Source organism: Echeneis naucrates, chromosome 3 (assembly GCF_900963305.1).
Source record: "Echeneis naucrates chromosome 3, fEcheNa1.1, whole genome shotgun sequence".
NCBI lineage: Eukaryota > Metazoa > Chordata > Actinopteri > Carangiformes > Echeneidae > Echeneis > Echeneis naucrates.
The window spans coordinates 22,539,314-22,562,513 of record NC_042513.1 but is presented as its reverse complement, the minus strand read 5'-3'; the positions used below and the strand labels follow the sequence as shown (position 1 = coordinate 22,562,513).

The 23,200-nt window shown below is 43.2% G+C and overlaps 1 protein-coding gene across 2 annotated transcripts in view; it reads right to left on the bottom strand.

The window, feature by feature from the left end:
• Positions 1-23,200, bottom strand: part of LOC115040658 (talin-2-like) — a 78,440-nt gene that overhangs the window by 955 nt on the left and 54,285 nt on the right. The window contains exons 23-58 of one of the 2 annotated variants that reach the window (XM_029497550.1): positions 22,663-22,791; positions 22,043-22,156; positions 21,671-21,784; positions 21,106-21,240; positions 20,462-20,590; positions 20,271-20,373; positions 19,217-19,425; positions 18,259-18,378; positions 17,936-18,133; positions 17,703-17,842; positions 16,669-16,762; positions 16,402-16,491; positions 16,168-16,290; positions 15,918-16,061; positions 15,291-15,452; positions 14,926-15,066; positions 14,597-14,778; positions 13,151-13,283; positions 12,359-12,460; positions 11,985-12,155; positions 11,628-11,774; positions 9,792-9,893; positions 9,448-9,567; positions 9,100-9,246; positions 8,059-8,225; positions 6,688-6,871; positions 6,389-6,514; positions 5,178-5,294; positions 4,751-4,936; positions 4,530-4,637; positions 3,937-4,042; positions 3,673-3,678; positions 3,110-3,234; positions 997-1,185; positions 719-901; positions 401-526 (exon numbers count right to left, since the gene is read on the bottom strand). In XM_029497550.1, coding sequence (XP_029353410.1) covers positions 401-526; positions 719-901; positions 997-1,185; positions 3,110-3,234; positions 3,673-3,678; positions 3,937-4,042; positions 4,530-4,637; positions 4,751-4,936; positions 5,178-5,294; positions 6,389-6,514; positions 6,688-6,871; positions 8,059-8,225; positions 9,100-9,246; positions 9,448-9,567; positions 9,792-9,893; positions 11,628-11,774; positions 11,985-12,155; positions 12,359-12,460; positions 13,151-13,283; positions 14,597-14,778; positions 14,926-15,066; positions 15,291-15,452; positions 15,918-16,061; positions 16,168-16,290; positions 16,402-16,491; positions 16,669-16,762; positions 17,703-17,842; positions 17,936-18,133; positions 18,259-18,378; positions 19,217-19,425; positions 20,271-20,373; positions 20,462-20,590; positions 21,106-21,240; positions 21,671-21,784; positions 22,043-22,156; positions 22,663-22,791 — 4,872 coding nt within the window. The remainder of the gene's footprint in view (positions 1-400; positions 527-718; positions 902-996; positions 1,186-3,109; positions 3,235-3,672; positions 3,679-3,936; positions 4,043-4,529; positions 4,638-4,750; positions 4,937-5,177; positions 5,295-6,388; positions 6,515-6,687; positions 6,872-8,058; positions 8,226-9,099; positions 9,247-9,447; positions 9,568-9,791; positions 9,894-11,627; positions 11,775-11,984; positions 12,156-12,358; positions 12,461-13,150; positions 13,284-14,596; positions 14,779-14,925; positions 15,067-15,290; positions 15,453-15,917; positions 16,062-16,167; positions 16,291-16,401; positions 16,492-16,668; positions 16,763-17,702; positions 17,843-17,935; positions 18,134-18,258; positions 18,379-19,216; positions 19,426-20,270; positions 20,374-20,461; positions 20,591-21,105; positions 21,241-21,670; positions 21,785-22,042; positions 22,157-22,662; positions 22,792-23,200) is intronic. The other variant, XM_029497551.1, reaches the window with a different exon arrangement.

Genomic DNA, 23,200 nt, shown 5'->3' with positions numbered 1-23,200 from the left:
AATATCCATTCATCGTATCTTAACGCTTCCGATGAATGCACAGTAGTGTGTGTGTGACAAGAAAATAAAGATAATTCAAGAATGTATTAAGCAAGGACAAAGTATTTCTTGGTCTTAAGGCTCCGGATGTTTCATTGAATCATAGCTCTTTTAAATTAAAATGTTCACTCGTAAAAATTTCATTTCCAAGTCCCAGTTTTCTATTCCGGTTAGAGAAGCAAAAACATAATCATAACAGTCAACAGGGGAGGAATGCACAAGCATTCAAGCAAGCCTGAGTGAAACGACTGAAATTGACTGGTAGATCCACAATTTCACAGCCGATGAAACACCAGCACTAATTTGCAAGAGAAAACATAAGAATTGTCATGTTTAGTCCTGCATGACTTGACATTTTTACCTGCGCTATTCCACCTACAAACTTTGTTTTGACCACCACATTGTCTTCATCTGCTTTGTCAAATGCTGCCTTCTGGGCTGCCCGCACCAAGTTGTCTGATGCCTTCTTCACAGCGTTTCCAGCAATCTACCGGGGCGGAAAGAGACGCATTGACAATGTCAAACGGCATCATGGATAACCAAAGACGACTTTAGATGATGATTATTACAGGATTATTAGTGCAGCCATGTGATAAGCTGTCATAAAAGCTATTAAATATGAGCACAGCTATATAAAGGCTGATCCAGTTTGCTTATTTTAAATGTATCTATACTCTACCTGAAGTCTCCTCATGGCCTCTGAGTCCTGGTCTGCCTTCACCTTACAGGCCACCAGCAGCTGGGCAGTGGAGGCCGCCACTTGTTTGGCTGAAGAGATGAGTTTCTCCTCGCTGGCGTGGCCCTGAACCGAGGCGTTTGCTGCCTCGCACAGGTTACTGGTCGCTGCTGCTACCATGCGGGCCTGGTGGGGAAAAATTATATGCCAAATTAGATGCATTTTGGTTGCAAAATTGTGGCTCAGACTGTGACCTCCATGAAACGGTCCTTTATACTTACTGCAGAGATGAGTCCCTGGGACCACTGTCCGTCATCCACAGCGTTAGCAGGGATGGAGCCCACTTTGCCCTGAGCCACCAGCTCTCTTTGGGCAGCTGACGCCGATTTGACCAATGCGCTGGTGGCTGCAGCGATTGACTTGGCTGCCTCCAAGATCTGTTCCTCGAAGTTCAGTGTCTCATCGGCTTGCTGGGAGGGGGGGGAGAAGACCAATCAGTAAGATAGAGGCTAAAGTTTGTCAATGCTACTGGCTTTTAAATTCAAACACAGTTAACTATGTAGTTGATCATAGTGAGCCTGGTCGACTTAACACAATACATGACCGCAGCTCAATAACATCTCAGTTAGAAATTAACTTCAATGTTATATTTATGCTTTGAAAGGAAAGGGATGATTCACATCTTCTTATCGCCAATTTTTCCATTTATCACATTTTAAATGTTTATTTTGGGTGGAAATATGCAACCGATTTGTCGCTGTCCCAAAAGTACAGACAAAAAGCTAAAAAATAATTCCCAAAAATCTCACACGGCCAGAAAGAAAGCATCTCATTAAATTGCAACAGCTGATACAGCGCTGCATGCAACCGAAGAAGAAACAACACTTTGCACAATAATTATCTGGCAAAATTACTCCTTCAACCATACTCAAGTATGCCGCTTTAAACAGCCACACACACCCACCCACCCACGCACGCACATACACATTCACACCACAAGTCTGTAGACAGAGCGGGACACTGTAGCAATATGTTTGATATATAGTTGGGACTGAATAACAACCTAATATATCAAACATATCAGACAGAGCCCTGCAGAGAAGGCCTCCGGTGGTGGGGGCAGGCAGGGAGGGAGGAGAGGGGGGGTAAACTGGAGCCAGAGGAGATATACTAGGACAGGTTTTTAGCTAAAACTGGCACAGATGGGTAGATGACGAGGAGAGGAGGAGGAGGAGGAGGAGGAGGAGGAAACATGGCGAATGTGTGATATAGAAAACGTGGAAATGGTTGAAGATAATACAAAGTTGAGGAGTTTTCACCTCAGCGATCAGCTACAGTGACAAAAATCCAAAGGCCAAACTTTAACTGGGTCAAATGTGAGTTCAAATTAAGGGACTCTGGTCAAGTGGTGAGCTTTAACCAAGGACAAAGAATGATTGGCGTGAATATGTAAACAGAGAGGAGACAGCACAAGACACACATATTCACATCTTTCTGTGAATGTCAACCTAGTTCAACAAAATGTGTCATTTTGTTACAATGAAATGGCATCAACAGGTAGATGTTTACACACAGACAGAGGGCAGCAATGCAGGTGGAAAAAGGCTGAGCTGCTGTATAGAGGGCACTGTCTAAAATACACGGCTGAGTTTACTGTACAGACATCTGAGCAAAAAAGTCCAAACAGCTGTTTGCTCTAATGAACTAATACTGTTGCTTTTGTTGTTGTGATTGTTTTTAAGAACACCAGTATTAAATGATACGTGATGCTCAGATTCACCCCCTCAGATGTTTTTTGTAATATATAACAGAATTGCTTCAATGATGCCTCTGAACTTTTGCCAAAGTAAACTTTTGAACAGAAGACAAATTGTTTAATTATTGTCATGGTAGTTTTACAGTCGGAAAAAGTGCTTACAACCAAACTTGCAAGTGCTTCTTCATAATAACTTTCATATAAAACCTTCTAGGAGACCATTTTACAAAATTGAGATTCCTGTTTTTCAAATGCATGTTTTATGATATAATTATTTTATTATGAATTGCAGCCATTCCAACCGCCTTCACTGGTGTGAAATTTTGTATGCAGGCCTTTTACTTTGAATAAAATATTTCTAGAGTTTGATGTTACTGCCTTTACAAAAGTGCATCTGATTACTTTTTCCACCACTGCTTTCTGCCTATCTACAAGTTTATACTTTGAAAATGTGGCACAATGGACATGTTCTTCTTCAGTTCCAGCAAAAGAAACAGTGTCAAGCCTTTGTAGAATCAAAGTATTACATTTTCCAAATTCCACTGCAGCTCTTGTTGGAACAAGTCTGGTGACATAATTATCTGACTCCATACAGTGACAAAGTCCCTGAGTGAGTTATTAGTCATGTTGCCACCCACCTTGGGCTTGGCTCGGGGTTTGAGCTGCTCCAGCTTCTTAGCCGCTGCTTCAATGGAAGCCGCCGCTCCGAGCAGCTCGGTTTCTGCAATCACCGTTGGGTCCTCGGGGTCCACCCACTCTGAACCTGAGGCGCGGGCCGACAAGGGAAATTAGGATTAAAACTCAAATGAGGAGATGTGATTAAAAAAAAAAAAAAAACGCAAAAACAATACATCACATAGCAGGGTGTCGACACAACATGCCTCACAACATAACGTGACCACAAAGAAAGAAAGAAAGAAAAAAAAAAAAAGTGCTACATATCACCAAATCCCATGCATAGCTGATGGAGGACACAAACTGCCACTCGCTGCAGTAAAGATGGAATGTTTTATTGCAAAAGACATGGCATGTAAAACAAAGCATGATGGATGGAGCCCACTCCACGTAGTCATAAAGCCTGAGAACAGCTGGATTTCACAATGAAATTACACGTGTGAGTGTTAGCTCTGCGGAAAGAAGGTGTTGAACGGCTCACAACTGTCGAAAATCAGTCACAGTACAGAGAGCAATGCTAACTTACCTCCATCTGTGGCAAGAGAAGGGGGACAGGATTATTACCCAACGTTTGTTTAGAGGAATGTTTCTCTGTTATTTGGGAAATTTAAAATATGTTCCTGTACAGATAGAGTAGTTTTTTTTTTTTAATTGGGGATTAAGAATGATGACAGATTTTTTTTTTTTTTTTGGCAACTCCATATTAGTAAATGAACCAGAGTTAACACTTACTGATTTAGATTTGCGTTACACACGTTTAATACTGTGAAAGGAGTGAGTGCGTCTGTACCTTTCATGGCCTCAGCAGTTTGGATGAGCTCTGTGACGGCTCCTGCCACACGTTTAGAGCAAACCGCCAGCTGCTGTTTCTGCTCTGCAGTGGGCTTCTGCAGAACCTACACAAACACAAACGCACACATTAAAAGGGCACTATTGTATCTGAAAACTTCTGCACAACTCTTTGGGTTTTTCTACAGAAACTATGAAAAATATGTTGATTATGGCATTATAAATACAATTTTAATAAATAATAATGTTGGCACATCCAAATAAAATACATATTCCCCAAACTTAACTTGGTGTAGACCTGCTCTATATGTACAGTGTCTTGATGTAACCTTGTTATGATTTGGCGCAATACAAATTAATCTGATTTGATTTGAATTGACGGAAGGAATCATTCATCAAACCAAACTTTGTTTCCTAAAAAAAATTCTCAAGTTGAAAGACATGTAAATTTTACTTATTGCTCACCCACCAAAAAGATCACATTGGCGCATAACTGATGCATCACAAACATTCTTGAGCTCCCGTGTAATTTGTAGTGAGACCAAAAAAAAAAAAAAAAATCTCAAACATACACTGGAACAGAGTTCAACCTACCAAGAGTACTTGTTCCAGCAGATCGATGTATCCGGTTGTGCACTCTGATCCGTACATTAGCGCTCTGTTTTTCACCTCCTCATTGACCTCAGGATGGTAGGCCGCTTGCTGAGAGACAGAGGCATAAACTCCAGCTTTAGCAGAAGCACGTGAGCTGTTGTGCCTTATTTACAAACAGTTCATTGCACATATGTTATAGCGTTAGGAGGTTAAAACGCAACCTTGCAGGTGGTGAGCATGTCTGAAATGGCTTTGCGACTGAGGTTGGCCGTATGGATGATGTCCTCCTGCCGGCCAGAGTTCCCGGCAGACACTGCTTTAGCTGTTGCCATGGTGATGCCCTTAGTCATGCGAATGAACTCCTCAGGTGTGGTCGTCTTGTTGGGAGCATCCTTGGATTGAAACAGCTGTGGATGACAAAGGTGGTGTGTGCCAGTGAAAAGGCAATATCTGATTGGTTGAGGGACAAAAGCGGCATCTCATCAGTTAACGGAAACTAAAGAGCAGCCCCTTCAGCGTTTCATTTATTTCCAAAACATCAGTCATTTTGTCACAGACATCATGTGATCTGTGTGACACTGATGGTGCATTAGTGTTGCCTAACATCCATCCATTCATGCAAGTTCTTATCCCGTTGTCCGTCCTCACCCCCATCTCCTGTTTGATACACTCGATTGTGGCCTCCAGGGCTCTGGTTCCCCGAGTGGCCTCGTCCTCCACAGCCTTGACCGTTTTCAGCAGGGACGTCACGTTGGTCACCATCACCTGGCAGAAAAAGGTGCAGGATATACAACGTTAAAGAACAACAACAACAACAACAACAAAAAACTACTGTGATCATTCACACCTGCAATTTCAAACAGCCGCAATGGGAGCAACCAAAACCTGATTTTACATCATTACAACCTGATTCAAAAGTTTAAATGACTAGATCCTAATTCATGCTGGAGCCTAAATGGCCAGAGAAGACTGTTGAAGTTGTGACCAGTTTCTATGATTTGCTACCATGTCAGCCATCCCATATGAAAGTTCTCTCTCTGTGACAGGTCTTATTTCAGGGCGTATTATATCAATCTGAACGATAGGGGGCACAAAGCAACCATGCAGAGAGGCCCACAGCCTTCAAGAACTTGAGAACAAAATGTTACAGGATTTGCTTCACTTCGCGGCCTAAATCTACACGTGAAGCACGTCGTTATTTTCTCAGTGCGTGACGCTGCAGACTGTGAGAATGATTTTCTTCTTCTTAACTTCGCAGCTTGAGGTGATAATAAGCAGTCAACAGTGTCATGTTCGAATTACAAACTGTGGTGTTAAAATTTTACATTGCGTGTGTGTTGAAGCAAAGCATTCAGCTGATTTATCCGAGTTAGAAATATCCCATTTTCCTGTTACCCTGAACATCCACTTAATGACTATTTACATTACCGAGACCGAGTCCTTGCTTTAATTCATGTGAACAGAGCTTCATAACGACAGGAGAACCGCTGCAGCTGATTAATGACCCTGCCTGAGAAAGAGCGGGCCGTGGATACATACAGTGGGCAAACATTGATTTTCATTAACTTACATTCTGGAGCTTTTCATAAACCTTATTTAAAATCAGTCGCAACACAAAAACATAGAACTTTTCATGAATATCTGAAAAGTTATATGTTTTTTCTGACATAGTTTTATCTGAATAGACAAATGACTTGAATTCTCCCAAGGATATGTAGAAATCCAAACATTCTTAATTCAACAGAAAAAAAAAAAAAATAAATAAATAATGCGCACCACATTTAACTGTATTCAAGTCAATGAAGGCCTTTAAATTAGATTACAATGAATGTGAATTGCAGACTCCCCGATGCGCTCACCTTGGCAGCGCTCTTGAGTTGGTACATAGATGGATCGTCTGCTGCTTTGCCAACGGCACACTTGGTGGCACTAATGAGCTCAGCTAGCGCCTTGGCCACATCTTTGACAGCGTTTATCAGAACTACCTAGAGAAAGGACAGACAAACACACAATGATTCACTGCACACTCTGGCCAAGAAACAAAACTCGGAGAGGTTGCCTCCGTTCACAGCTCGTTCTTTCACCATTTCTCCTGATTGATAAGCGCAGCGGATAAAGGACGTGTGAAAGCGAAAAGTGAAAAGTGACACCGACTAACCTGCGTCTCGGGGTCATCGGAGCCAATGCTGGCAGCCCCCAGTTTCACCACATCTGTGAGCTGAGTAATGGTTTTGGCAGAGGACTGGGCGGCTTGTGCCAACTTGTCCTGGCTGGATGCTGCCCCGGACACCAGCATCTTTGTGTCCTCAACCAGAGCTTTGGCTGTCTTCAAAATGTTTTCCCTGAGAGAGAAAACAAAGGGGGCAAAAAAGAGGAAGATAAAAGTTTGACAGTTTCTTCTCTAACTGAAGTTCTGCTCTGCTGCGTGTGCGATACTGCAGCAGAAACTGGAATCAGGGCCTGGATTTTGCTTTCCTGAGTTGCAGGGAAGAGTCACATCTGCCCTTCTGTTCTGAGCTACAGCAATCAATAATGGCTGGAAGACATCTGGGTGAAACTGTGCCAATCTTTCAGTTACAGCCAAAGAAGTGTGCTGCGAGCTCATGGTGAACTTTAACCGCCAAGTCCAAATGAACGTCTGACGGATGAATAGGGCTCAAAAAGATGAAAGACATCTTTGGCCACAGCGGCTGTCGCTGCGGAGACATAATAAAATGCGAATTAAAAGGCTCTTAAAATGATGTAGACTGGCACGCATCTCCTTTCATATCAAAGGCATTTGTACATCAAAGCTTGTGCAAACACGAGGAGGATAAGTAAGGTTCTGTAACGAGCTGCAGGTTCATTTCTTTCTAAAACTGACAAGAAAAAAAAAAATTGTAGGAAGGTCCTGCAAATTTAGATTTGTGTGGCTGCTGAATGACATTAATAGAGATGAAAAATGATTCTGTTCCCTTTCATCCTGCCCCGACAGAGCTTCTTTACATGTGCGTTTTCATTATTCTTCAGTCAGGTACAATTTATTATTTCACTAACGGTTAAGTGCAAAGGATCCATGTTAACGATTTCTGGTCACAGTAGCATGTAATGTGCCAAGTCTCACGTTGGATTCTTAAATGTGTATTTCTTTGAATTCAATTCACTCAAAAATAACTAGTTTCAACCAATTTAGACATTAAACTTTGAAGTTCCCCATTGTTGTGCAAATGCTGAATATCAAAGTTCACAAAATATAACCAGATATTCTCAAATTTTTTTCTTTTTTTTTTTTAAATCATGTCTGAGTGGAGTGTTAAGTCTCGGAGCAAAGAAACTAAAATGTGACACATCCTCCGTCTTTCCAATGCTCAGGGTAATTTTGGTTAGTACCTCCAGAGATTTCCTTCCTCTAATGTCATTCTGTCTGTTTTGGGGAAAAAAAGAAAATACCTGGCGGGCAGATTTGAGACTCCAGTCAGCTCTTGTGCTTGTAGACTGAGTCACGTCTTGCACAGTCACACACAGACACATATAATCCAGCCGTTCTCACCTGTGGTCGGCGAAGGACTCGTCATTCTCTGCGTTCAGTGTGCCGGCAGAGGCAAACATGATGGTGGTGTCCAGATCGGCGATGATGCCAGACACTGCGCTGGCTGCTGTGATGCAAGCTTGCGTGCCCTTGTTTCCTGCCTGAAGGGCAGAAAGCACCAAGGACACCTGGGGACACAAACAAACCCCAGATCCCATGAACACACAGGTGAGGATGGGCTTTACTGGCCAAAACAAAGCAGGAGCAAAAACAACAGATTTGGACAAACACTTTGCTTATGATATGTATGTCCATGGAAAATAATTAACAGTGCTTTCCAATCAGAAGCCCTGCACACTAGTCTACATGGAACTCAAAAATTTGCTATGATGGCAAAACACCATGTCGGTGCAGAGCAACGCACATCATCACTCACTCAGCGGAATGAGCACATGTCAAACTGGCTTCCACTTCATTTGTTTTCCTTGCGGATGCCAGAGAGGCAGCAGAAATTGATAAAGTGGTGTGTCTGGACTCTCGCGGCAACAAAAAAAAACGGACTTGATGATCAAAACACAGCAAGCATGAAAAGTTAAATAGAGAAAATCTGCTCACTAGTTGTCATACAGATGTTCAGAAAGACCAATTCAGATAAAACCTCAACTACTGCCTCAAAAGAGATGCGTTTGCATGCACAGGCTCGAGTTGTACGATGCTGCCTGTCTGAGTGAATATTATCTGTGCAGTACTTAAGCATGAATTATTGAACTAGACTGTAGGCTAATGCATTTTGCCTTTGAAGCATAAACAGCCTCATAGCAAAGAATTTACAAATGCTTTCATAAATAGAGCTATAATTCTATATATATATATATATATATATATATATATATATATATATATATATATATAGTTGATACCATGGTGATACCGTTGGTGTAAAGGATACAGCTAGAAAATGAGTCTTTTTCTGTTCTTCCAGTGAACACATGATTTCCATGAAGTAACCAATGACTAATAATCCAAATTTCCAAGGCAGATTTTTTTCTGAAGGGGTAATACCTTCTCTGTGACTGCACGGGCACATTCAATGAGCTCTCGCTTGGTGAAGCTGTCAGAGGGGGTGATTTGCAGAGCTCCAGCCTTCTGGACCAGGAAGATGCAACCATGTCCAAGCTCCTGCACACGAGTCTTGATCTGGAAACCGATCTGGAGAATACAGAACATACCCATAAGAAGTTTACATAGAAAATGTGTATCTTAATCCTTTGTTGTTTTTTTTTTCTTTTTGCATGTCGCACTTTAAAGAAAACACAGTTTGAAAGATAGATCTGTCAGACTGCCGTAGTAGAGCCGAATAAATAACAGGTCAGACGATCGATATGCAAGTGAGACCCAGGTACTCCTCACCTCCTCTGGCTCAGCTGTGTGAGCAGCAAGTCGACCCTGAATAGCCAGCTGGCTGTAGTCCACTGTCACCTGAGAAGCCAGCCCTCCCAGGTCATCTGGACATGTCACCGATTTGGTCATCTGAGGGATTAAAAAAAAAAAAACAAACAAACACAAAAACCCAACACGGCCGTCATTCCCCTCAGTCCCAACCAAAACACAACAGAGCTGCACTGTATTTCATTGTCTGCAAACTTCAGAGCATTTGGTTAAACACCTTATAGTCACATTTGTAACAGTGTAAACAATTTAAAAAAAAAAATAATAATAATAATTAAAAAAAAAAAAAAAAAATCAAGATTTACCATTTCCTGAGCAGTGACAGCAATACCCTTAGAGTATTTCACCATACTGGTTTGGTAATCCACAAATGAGCCCTCAGGTTCAGGCGGTGTCCCTTCATCCAGCTAAAGAAAGAATGACACACACACACACACACACACACACACACATAATTCAGCGCCACAAATTTAATAATCAGTCACGACTAGTTTGTCCTTCACGAAAAGTCTAAACATCCTCCAACATGGAGACAATCAGTCATTCACTTCTTTAGCTGCAATGACATGTTAAATCTAATCTCCCCTTCAATTACAGTTTATCTGCCAGGTGTGCAGGCATCAGTTCAACCAACATTAATGCAATTTTATATTCAAATAAACACTCAGTGTGAATACTAAACACCTATTATAAATTATCCACCAAATCCACTCTGTAATTACAGCTTCAACTACAAAAATGTCTGATCACCAGCTTGCAGTGCATGCATTATCTATATATCATTTTCCATTAAATTAGACTGTGCTCCACACATCCGAGTGTCACAGCAAAGCCGAGAAGATGAAAGTGTTGACACTGAGAGAATCCTCAATCTCCCAGGTACACAACGTTCGTTTGCTGGGAGAAAAGATACCCACGAATCTGCGGCGCTGACAGTTTGGCAGAAAGGCCTTTAAATCGCTTCCGCTCAAACCACAGTGGCCATTATGTCGATAACTTGAAGAGGATTATCGCATTTGCATCAGCTGTGCGCACAGAGTGGTAAGTGCACAAAGACGCACACCTATGCGCACATCACAGAGTCGCACAGTGATCCGCTTTCATGAATTATTCATGACCTCTCCCACTGATGACCCACACCTGAGGCACTTTTTCACCTCTGCGATAAATCTCACAAAGAAAGGCAATGAGGGACGTAGTTACCGCTATTCTGTGTCTGTTCCTGAGATAAAAGGCTTATTCCCGCTCCACGCCTTATGAGTTTTCCGATAGTCTGACTGTTAATTGGAAAGACGCTGGCTGAGACAGGCTGGGATGATGGTCAGTTTTTCCTCTGCTTCAGTGGCTTGGATTTGTATTAATATGTAAATCACTGACTTTTTTTTAATGGCGCGTAAGAGACACTGAGTTTGTAATCAAGATGCTACACATTGCAGCGGAAAATTATGGCTCCAAAAGAAGAAAAGTGGAACTCTTGATGAGAATATTTTATTTCTGCTTGTATAAATCCTGGAACATCCTGGATAAAGATGATAAATGTTTGACTCCCTGCCAGTTTTTCCTCTTTGTTTATCAAACTTTCAACCAATCCTACGGTTCCTTTTTTGCCACTACGGGATTTCATTGGAGGTATGACGTGTTCAGGGTAAATATCTGGAAAGGGGTTTACACAATCCTTAACAGTTGCTGACAGCGATCGCTAAAGGGGGAGTGAAGGGGTAATTATCATGAACACTTGACTCTGTGGGGGGATCATGATCACATTAAGATGTGTGACCTTTGACAGAAAGAGAAGAGCTGTCAATCAATAAATCGATAAACCAATTTGGTGCCAACTGGCTCAAGATAATATGGCAGCGGAAGAGTGGTCAAGAAGCCTTACAGCGGATCATGGAACAGGTTCAGAGTTCACTGGGCGCCACAAGAAAATCTTTATAACATGGAAAAGATTGCAGGATTACCTTGTTTAGCTACTACTGCTGGAGAAAAAGAGTTAGTGGCATCTTAATCTTAGAGGAGACTACTCAGGCTAACTTACTTTGACCTATCACAGCATGGGAGGATTAAAATTTTGGAGACACGGTGTTCTCATCACTACTATACACACCCCACACCCAAACATCAAACATCCTGCGAGTCACCTTGGCCATGGCCTCTGCAATGGACTCCACCATTCCTCCCACCATTCCCACTTCACTGGCAGCCTCATTCAGCGTCATCATGATGTCATCAACCGCCTCCTTCATGAGCTGAGCGGCCTCGGCTATGGCATCGTGGGTATGGGACGCCTGTGAAGTGTGGCACAACTCACCTCAAGGACATATCATGTATTTTCAAATGCGTGGCATCAATTCATATATTCATACAATTACTCCCTGCACATGTGCAGGTAATCATCTTCAGTGGGGCATTATGCTCTAATAATAAGTGACTGTGCTGACTGTGTGGAGCAGCTGTAAACAAGAAGAAAAAAAAAAAAAATCGTAACGTGGTCAAACCTTTGGGTTTCCTCCACCCTCCTTGGCAGCATAGAGCATCTGCAGGGCAGACTCAGCCAGGGTCTTAGTTTGATCCAGGAAAGTCATCTGCTGCTGGTGGTCATTCAGCTTGGATGTCACACCCACAGAGGCCTTTATAAGTGGTTCAAAGTAACCAGCCAGTTGGATCACCTGAGGGACAGAGTGAAAGTTATAACATCTTAAGAAATAATACGTAAGAAATAGGTAAGAAAAAAAGGAACACAAACTAAAGACTGGTGGACACAGGTCATTCTAAGAGAGTGTAGAACATGTATATTACTGCTCAGAGTATCAGCATGTGGCTCCACAGCTACAGCTTTAAAATGAAGTAATTAACTCTCTGCCCTATATACCTTGTGTCCTAGTTGGGAAGCTTCGCCTCTGGCAGCAGTGGAAATGGGGTCAATTAGGTGGCCAATTTCCTGCACGGTGGATGTTAGCTGCTCTTGTAATGCCTAAAGAGAGAAAATAAAAAGAAATTAGTTTATGTGTTAAATTTTATTAGCGAGGGAGAGAGAGGTGTTTTCAAATAAGTCAAAAGAAACCTTAAACTTTCTATAATGCTTCTATCTGAGAAAAGGGTATAAGGTTAGTCAATAACAAACCCATAATGTCAAAGGGAGACACAAGGCTGTGCATGTCTGGCCTGCCTGTGGTTCAAAACCTTTTAATAACAGACATCTTCATGATGTATTTGCATTAAGTGGAGTGTCAGCTGGTTTTAGCTCTGTACATGTCGGCTCTCTCTCGCTCTGTTGTTTTCTGCTGCTTGATAGCTGCTCAAGTTTAAAATATGGTATATGTGAGAACAGAGAGCAGCAGACAGGCCTGACTGATGCACCAGTTGCTTACAACAGTTTTCCAATTATTCTCTCTTTATCTAACTGTTAATGATTCCCCAACAGATCCCGATGCAGTTTCAAAGAGCACTGATTGACGGACTAAGCCACATGGCTCAGCTATCATCACTCAGGAAGTCATTCAGTCTCTCAGACACTCATGATGATAGGTCTGGCCCTTCTGCTGCGTTCAGCCGAAGCGTTACAGATAAATGATCACAAGGACGAGCAGAAAGAGACAAAACGCAAAACAGAGAAAATTAAAGGTAGCAGAATAAGATGAGTAATTTTCTGATGGTTGCTTACTTCCAATGAGATGTCATCTCTGCTGGGCAAGTTCTGGCTGACTGCTGCCAGAGAGGCCTGCTCAATGTCCCTAATACATTTGTTGATGCTATCAATTGACGAATCACACTCCCGCTGGCCTGGGGCCTTGTCCCTGAGAATAGAATAGGAGCGGGGACGGAGGGGACAGACAGGAAGCGGTACAATGGTTGGAAACAAAAATGAGAGTAAAGGTGGAGGGTGATGTATGGAGGGGGAAGAACGACACAGAGGGGACGATGAAGAATAATGAGGGTACACACAGGAAGAGAGCGAAGAAGTGCGAATGTTAACAAAACTAACACTTATTAAAACATAGACAGGTTCCAGGATGTCTTTTCAACATCTTCCCCATGTCTCATTGTCGTTCAAGTCACGTCTGCTGAAATGTGTCCTGTAGGCTGTCTCATTACACACGCAAGGACGTCAAGCCGAGCAGCCAAATTAGCTTTGGAGGCTCCGAGTGCTCTTGGCCAGTGGCCTCATGGGCAGAATAGGTTTAATTAAACATCCATATCCATGCATGGTGGCGCTCTTAAAGTAAAACTAAAATAAAATGAAGTTATGAACTTTTGCAGGAATTTGTCCATTCCTATTTGTGCTCAATTGCACCACAGTGTATCACTTAATACTATTAAGGGCCTGGGCCAAACTCCCAGCATTCAATTTTTGCAGTCTTAAAAGGAAGGCCGTGATAAGGGCATCATAGCTGGAAGAGATGCTCAGCCGGCTGTGTGTGAATGCTAATGTGCAGATGTTCCGAGCCAAACGGCGACCTTAAAATTCAGTGCGTCTGACTCTGGGAATTAGCTCCGCGTATGTATCAGTTTTGTTCTGATCAAGGTCAGATGCAAAAGGTGTGACAAAGGAGATTAAAAATGTTAACCGGGGAGAAGTGAGAGCAAGCATCAGCCACGCCATAGTACTGAGCTTGGCATCGTTTCTCAAGGACACTGCATTAGTCTCACAGCAAGCAAAAGTTCTCCGCATTTTCAACTTCGGTGTAAACATTCGCCACCATCAATGCGTCTATCGGCATTCAGAAACTACATGAAATTATTATGAAGTGGTGGCAACAACAACACAAGGGTCATAAAGGGGCATGGACTGGGGCTGGCGTTCCAGTCTGAATGCTAAACTAAAATAACTTACTGCTAGCTGTGTGGTGCAATGGTTAGCAGTGCCTGTGTATGTGGGTTTCCTCCGGACACCCCAGCTTCCCCCCACAGTCCAAAGACAAGCACCTTTAGGGTTAGTTAGTCAATGTCACTGTCAGTTGGGTTAGGGTTAGATTGTCCTCAGTCCTCCTACAGCCCCGATGCACAAGTGGTATAATTAATGGATGATGGAGGGTTTTTGTTATCTGTAGTTCATCAGCTTTTGGTTCTGCGTCATTTATTTTATCTAAAGAAAAGCTTGCTCACTAACCGGATGGCTGTGATGAGGCTCTTGATGGAGTCGGAGACGGTGCGGGAGTGACCAGCAAGCACAGACCAGGTGGGCGGGTCTTTGGGGTTGATAACTAACGAGCGAGCAGTCTTGAGCAGGTGGGTGGAGCTGTCCAGCATGGAGCGTGCCGACCGGAGGATGGGCTCCTGCGCCGCAGAGCCCTACAGAAAAACAGAGAAAGTTATGTGAATGCAAAACGTGTGCTTTCAGTGCAACATCCTTTTTCTGCAGCATATCCCACCATCTTCTTTATGACATGTCGTAGTTGTGCACGAATATGACCCGCCCTTTGAATCACATGGCCATACCTCGCTGCTGATTTGAGCAGGGATGCTGGCAAACTCGGGGTTGGAAGCGAATGTTGTCAGGTTTTCCACAGCCTCAATTAGCGGCGCCGTGGCGACTCGACACCTGTTCCTGTTCTCGTCCGAGAAATCCCCATCCAAGGCCTGGAGAGGGAGAGAGCTTAGAAAACTTAATAAGTGCTCATGTATATAAAAAGTGTAGTGGGCATCACTGGGCAAGAATGAAACATTTCTTTGGCAAAAGTTTGAGAGAAATTAGCTTTTGCAAACATAATTGACCTGATGTGCGCTCTTCAATTATCAATTACATTGCTATCAAAGTTAGCAGTGTGCCAGTGAGGGCTTGGAGCCAATCACAGAAATCCTACCTTGATGGTTTTGACCAAGTTGGCGGTGCTGTTTGCCACCTCTTTGGCAGACTGTACAAAGTGCCTCTTGGCAACTGGGTTGGTCGTCTTGGAGGAAGCCAGACGGCAGGCGTTGCACAGCGCCGAGGTGTGCTTAGCCACAATGGTGGCTGCAGAGAGCACCTGTCACGTTGGAAACAAGGCTTTAAATTAGAACGTGAGATCTTATCTCAGAGTTAAAACTGATTACGACACAGCAATTACACACCAAAAGTGTGTGTCTGAACGAATTTTTGACAGGGAAAAATATAATGATAGTGCAATAATGAGGTAAATATTAGATTTTCCCACCAAGGGGGAAAAAAAAAAAAAAAGCATCAGGCGGGACACATTTGTATCAGGCACGTGTAGAAATACAAATTTTATTGAGACAGAATGATGAAATGCTTCAAGATTGATTGTTATGAGGCTGATTGGTTTTACTTTTTCTTTCTGAATGACTCGATACTAGATACAAAAAAAGAGGCTTCACAAAACTACTTAAGGTTCAAGACTCCTCTGCAAAAAGAGCTGAGATATGGTGATGTTGCAAAACCCTAAACCTACATTTTCTGCCCACGCAACTGAGGATATAACAGGGGCATGTACCTGCGACGGACTGCTATCTGGGTCCACAAGATTCTGGCAGGCCATCTGGATCGCCTGATTGGCTTTGGCAAACTGGATGGGATCCACCAACCCCTGGTGTCCAGCCTGGCTGTTGGGATCAGACACACCCACCAGGTATGAGGCCTGGGGAGGAAAAAAAACAAACAAACAAACAGGGACATCAGTACACACTGGCATCACAATGTGAACCGCTCAGTAGCTGCTTTTCTCCACAAATTCTTCTCTGTACCTGTCCTGCAGCTTCAGTGAGGCCACAGAGAGCCTTGGAAGCTGAACCCACACAGTCTCCAAACGCAGGCACATCTCCAGTCTTGCAGTTCTGAGAAATACCTGCCATGGATTCTCCGAGAACCTGGACAGAGAGCCAGCAGAACAAAGAGAGGAGAGAGGGGGAACCACTTTAAGACGTGTGTGTCTGTGTGTAAAGTGTTTCGATCTCCTCATGTTTAATCTGAGGGCCTACCTTGGAGTTCTCCATCACACTCTCAATGCAGTCAAAGTAGGAGAGATCGCTGACTGGCTCATTGGGGTTGTCCAGCATTCCTCGGACGGCCTGGGACGCAAGTGTGCATTAAACGTTCGAGATGAGAATTGTTCTAATAAAATCCTTTGTGGTTAGTTCCAGGCATTATTAGTGCAACACTGAGCAAATCAACCAAAATGAGCAATTTAACTCGTCACTTTGTTCACATGGTTGTTGAGCGACTGCTGTGGTGACGTTGCTGTTTACCTCCAACTCTCTGAGGGCATTGTCACACTCCTTCTGGCCAGGAGCCTGCTGTGTACACAGCGTGATCAGCTGATTAATGCTGTCAGTCACTGCCCTGTTTAAAAAAAAAAAAAAAAAAAATCAAAACAAAAACATAACAGATTAAATATTTGTGCGATCACATTCACTGAAAGGTTTTTTGTGTGCTGATAACAAAGCCTGCGCTTGCACCCCGTGTTCATGCACAAGCTCATGCAGTTCATCACCGGTGGATATTGGGAAATTCTTATTTTATTGTTTTTATTTGTAATTACTTTTGAGTCTGGCAGCCGGCACCGTTTGAAGCCTTTTATGAGCAAGTTATGTCTTTCATGGTGGGCAGATGTCTGAAATGCATTTTGCTAATAACTTGGCGATCATAACACAACGCACTTGACTTGATGGATGATATTACCATGGTTCAATGCGCTGCATGAGACACTTACTGCTTAGTGATTTAAAAACAACGGTTTCAAACGCAGTGGGGGATTTTTACACCAACGGACAGTTGGATCGTCCATATGCCTGATATATGATGCTGTCTCTGCCTGATATTTTCAATTTAAAAGGCAAATACCTTGCACTTCCAAGAAAATATTAGCTACACTGCAACATATATTCAGTTGGCAGTTTATTAGATAGAGTTGGCAAAAACTAAGGCAATAAAACAGTCCAGCTATGATTCCAACCTTCATCAAGGTTATAATGTTTAGCTTGTGCGAAACCATCGTTTGATGGCTGGAGGCCGTAGTTCCTCGTTCTGTTGAATTGTATTGCGTCATGCAAAGACGTATTACTATAATTTAGCCTGACCTCATTAAGAAAATTTTTGTTAAATTGAAGCATGTGTCAACATGATACAACACATCTAAGGAACACCGCAAACAAAAGCCTTTAAAGGGTCAACACATTTGAAACAACATCTCTAAAACAGGACTGTTGTAAGTAGTAGTTTCTGATAAACAATGCTTATAGGAACACACTGTACAGGTCTGTGCAGTGGTGAGGTGTGATACCTCGCAGCAGCAGCTAGCAGATTCTTGGCATTTGCCGCTGCGGGGTCGACAGAGAGACTCTTAGCAGCCAGCAGCAGCTTGCTAGAAGCCATGGAGATGTTCTTCAGGTTTCCAATCACCTGCACCTGGTCATCCTTTTTCTACAATAACGCAAAATCCTTACATTGCATCATCATCAAACACACATCAAGGTGGGGTGAAAACGATGATGATGATGATGCAACGAGACAAACCTGAGTGTGCCCAGCCATCTCAATGCCAGCATCCAGGAACTCATCAAAGTCTTGACTGAACTTCCCCGAGGCCACTGCCAGTTGGCTGCTGCTGCCCCTGGAGGCATGGACCACCTCTCCCGCTGACTGGTTCAGATCCGCTGCCGTTTGATTCAGCTCACTCTGGGCCTCTTGAAATGACTTAGACGCTGGAGGGATCTGCAGAGATTTTGGAGAGAAACAGTCGATGCAAAACGATTGAAAAACAGAGCGGTCACGTATTGTAACAACTATCATCAGGGATATTTTTCGAACCTAAATCCAATCCCAATATCCAAACTCACTGTTTCAATCAGCAGTTTCTTACTGGCCTCCCCGATGCTCTTGAGAGCCATGTCCACATCCTTCTGTCCAGGCAGACAGTTGACGCAGTTATTCAGGGAATGAGACACGGCCTTGGCCACCTGTAACGGCACAGTTTCCCAGGAGAGTTAAAGGGTGTCATATATTCATAACATTTAGAGGAAACTGTACTCAGCTACAGATAAAATTGTTTTTGACACAGAGATACAATCAAAACTAGGTCCTTAATTCAATGTTGTGAGCCAATTTCAAATTAATAAGCAGTATTACATTATACTCCATTTTAAGATGAAGCTTATTTTGTGATCCCCCTGATTAATTTCTCTACGTTTCTACCAAGAAACCTATAATGAAATCATCTGGTGGAGCGAAAATGAGGGCAAGGCATAAATAAATAAAGTACTTGGCCTAAAAATATGCCACCAAGGTGATTATAGGAGTCCCTTTCTAAATTTGACAGGTGTTCACGTTCAAGTTTTACTAAGCAGGATTAGACATTCATCAAGATCGGACTTTGTCCGTATGCAGAAATTTAGGAAAAACATAGCAAGCAGAGCAAGAAATGCTGTTGGACAGAAGAGCTGACTGCACAGTCACATGACATCCATACAAAACAGACAATTCACACGCCAATTAAAACTGAATCAGTGATTGTAAACAACAGCCGGTGTGTATTTTTGATTTGAGAAACTTCAGGGTTCTTTAAAATTGTCTCAGTGGTGACATTTGGTGGTGTTAGCTTGTTGGCGGAGGTGATGCAGTCTGACAGAAGGATGAGAGCTGGACTGAACCATCCAGCCTGCAGCATCAAGAGTCGCACACACACGCACGCACGCACGCACGTGCACACACACACACACACACACACACACACACTCTTAAAGAGGACAGGCGAGCAGAGTAGACTGCAGGCCCCGGAGCAGTCCCGAACCAGCTCACCTGTGCCAGCCTCTGCTGGCTCTCAGCGTCTCCGGGGGAAATCAGCGCCTGCTTGGCCTCGTGAATGAGAAGCGCCGAGCCCTCCATAACATCCCGAGCCGAGTCCAGCATGGCAGCTGCAGCCTTGGGGTCTGTGGTGGAAGCAGCAACGCCACGGGCCGCCTGGGCCAGAGTTTTCAGGGCCTGAGCTGTCTCCCTGGCTGCTATTCCTACACAGGTGAGATTACAGGTGGGACAGAAGCCAACTACAGTCAGAAACGGATCCCAAACCAATCACGCATCATCATCATTAACGTACATCAAATAATTAACTGCGAGGGAGATTTCATACGCAAAAGTGATCACTGCTTTGACAAATGTGTTGTGACATGAGCAAAATTATTTGGCCCAGTGTTTGGCTCATTTGCAGAAGCTAACACAAACAGTACAACTCATTACAAACATAATGAAATCAATTACAACTCATCTCATTTGAAGTGCATCAGCTGAATGGAATAACACCAACAGAGTGGGGCCATATTATGTTGCAGATGACAAGATTACTTAAGGAAAGTAAATCATGTTTTGGTCAGGTTGCCTGCTATAATCCAAGTAAGAGTGCTATTTAAAAAAAATAAAAAAAAACCCAACCCATTTTAAGACCAAAAACAGGAAATGAGGCTTGACGTTAAAAAGCATTTTGAACTGATCCATTTACCTCAAAGCAGTCGTTTCAAACAAAGTATCCAAGATGAGAGCAAAATATTAACTGACTTGATGCAACATGTTGGCTAATCGGATTGGAGTATTCAATCAAACCTCAGTTAAATACTGAAGAAAGTCATGTGGAAAAAGAGAACGAGGCTTTGTGTGTGAAGTGGGCTGTGCAAAGCTAAATAAAACGCTGGCAACTACAAGTGAACTCCATTGGCATTAATGGGATCATTTATGCTCACAAGAAAAGAGTTAAGTTCATAACTGAGGAGTTCAGAGAAATCACCAGTCTTACAGAAGTGTTTAAGACTACGAAAGACCACTTCACAGAATGTTTTTGGAGCACGACGGCCGCACCGACCTGTGTAGTGTTCATTGCCTTGTGCAGCACAGGTGAGGAGCTGAGCCATGGAGGAGCCCACTGACTTGGAGGTGCTGCCCAGATCCTGAGCACACTTCTCCAGCTGTAGCAGGAGAGAAAAGGGAACAAGTGAAACACTGGGTTTGTGAGAACGCAAAAGAAAGCACCCCGATGGGTGTAAATTCTCTTACTGATTCTCCAGGTAGTGGCTTCAGCTGGGTGTTGACAGCGGCCAACTTGGCGTCCTGCAGCTCACTTCTCAGGGTCTGGATGGCAGTGAGCGCCGAGTCTATCTCCATGGGACCGCAGGCTTCATGAGCCTGGAAAATAAAAAGTGTGTCTCACTGCTGCTCACATTTCACATTAAGTATAACGCTTGTGGCTGATTATTTGTTGTGGACGTGAATGCTGAGATCCTTGAACAGAAATATAAACGTCATGACTGACAGCGTATTAACTATTGCCATGCAGGGAAACATACATTTGCTGCAAATCTCGTACTTGAGGAAAATGCAATAAACTATTGTCTCAAGTCAGTTGACGTGACTTGATTCAGAGGCCTGCTATGCAATTTTAAACCCTCTAACACAGCAGTTTACACTTCACTGCATTTAATGTGGACTAAGCAGTAAAACAAAAACTCAACAGCAGTCTGTCACACTGTGTAGCATACTGAATAGATGGCTCAATTTTTTTGCCCGTATTGTGATTTTAAGCATTATGCTTGTTAGGCACGACCCGTAGAGGCACTGAACCTCTCTGTGAGGATTTAAGTGTGTTTGCATGCATTTTCCATATTTGCATACAAAGTTTCTCCTTTGTGCCTGTGCTGTACCTTCTGCGCAGATGTCCTTAACTCAGCCAGGCAGGTAGCCAGGTTCTTGGCACACTGACCCAGTTGCATGGCTGCAGCCTGATCGGTCACCGTGGGAACAGAAGACTTGGCCGAGGTGACCATCTTACTACCAGGCTGCAGGGAGAAAAAGAAAGAACAGGCAATGATATATGCCCACAGAAAAGAAAAAGTTTATTGAACGTTTGTCAGTAAAAAATGTTTGTTAAAAATACATTTTCGCCTCCAGGTATTAACGAAATGTTTCTCTGGGCAACAAAAAGGCATTATTGCGAAATCATGTGCTGGATATTTCACCCATGATGTATTTCAGGAACACTGAGCGTACCCCCCAGTGCTTTTTAAACTGCCTGCTTCAACTGAAAGGAGGTTACAGGCCTATTTTTAAAGGCTCCCCACTTGACAGAAACACTATTTATACTTAGTTCAGCCTAGTTTCCAATGTAGACTTGACGTTGCTCAGTTTGACTACGGGCACATAAAGTTTTAACAACCCATCCTCCAGCTGAAGTGGTGCGGCCACAGTGCGAGTGGGTGTGTTCTGCACCTGTAGGAAGTTCTGACTGGCAATGATGAGGGCCAGTTGTGCACTTAGGTCCTCTGGTTTGGCCTGACTGCCCCGCACTCCCTGGACAAGCTGTGGGATATGATCCGCCACTGCCTACGCACAAACAAACACACACAAAGGTTCCCTTTATGCACCGACACTTCACAGATTAACTTAACGACGCTATAAAATCTCTCAATAAAGCCGTTTATTCATAAAACAAACAGCCGAGATGCACAAGATGTATAAAATATCGAACTGAAAGAGAGCTCAGTAAAAAGGTATGAAAGGAAAAAAGTAAGACGCAGACAGTTAAATAATAACAAACAATGTAGAAACGGCAGCCCGCTTTCATTCAGCCTTGAGCCTCACCTTACAGCTCTGCACCAGCTGCTGGTGAGCAGCCGTGTTTTTGTTGGATGCAGCAGCGTTCTGAGCAGCAGCGATGGTCTGAGTGGCTGCAGCCGCGGCCTGCTTAGCTGCATTCTGAGGAACAAGAGAGACAAGCAAACACACACATGTAAAATCTGGTGAGGCTGCAAAAGAGATGAGTTTGTGGTCTATTAGAGAACACATTATTTAACAATAGTTTTTATTCCTGCTTTCGAGTGCAAATGAAGGAAAACACTTTCAGGTTCAACTGACGGTGTAATTTCTCTAAAGGGAGACAAATAATGCATCCCTTGACCCTTGACCCTTGACCTTACACTTGGGTTACACAAATGAAATTAATTACTCTGGATATTTTAAAATCTTATGACTGCAATAAACACATAAGTGAGTATTTTGCAGAGGTCATGAGTGAAGTAATCCTGCCACAAAAAGGCCTCCCTGATCTTTCATGTATAGATGTAGTAACCCAGATGGGACACTTTTAAGCCCAGTCTTGGTGTTTATGTAATAAAATCCTGTAAAGGTGTATTTTATTTTTGGCTCTTGGTGGATGAGCAGTGTCACGTTGTGAAAAATGTGTGTTTTCCAGCACCACTGACCTCCAGCCTATTTATCAGTTTCTTCTTAATGGCGTTCTGAGCGGCAGCATTGGTGGCAACACGTAGACCCTCCGCAGCCTCCCTCAGTCTCTGCTGCTGGTCCTCGTTCTCTGGGTACGCTGCGGCCCCCTGGGAACACACACAGGTTTGTACAAACACAATCAACAACACATATTTACTGTACATAAGACGGCTGAAGCCACGACTTTCAGCAGTCTTTGCACTGAGCATTAAGAGTGGTTCACGAAGATGTTTGCACTCTTCACAAAAAAAAAAAAAAGCAGGAGACATACCCGCAGAGCAGCCGTTGATAAATACAAGTTATCGATGAATATTTAATCTGCTTTTACAGATCTTTGAAAATGATGCAGGTTTAATCACTGAAACCCAACTCGACTGAAGCTCCTCCTCACTGCAACAATTACTTTGAGGTTTTTATTTTTTATTTTGTATTTTTTTTTTGGGGTATCCAACATCACAACTTAACCAAGTTGTGTGGAGACCAATGTCACTTCGCGTCTCCATGTCTCCTACTTTT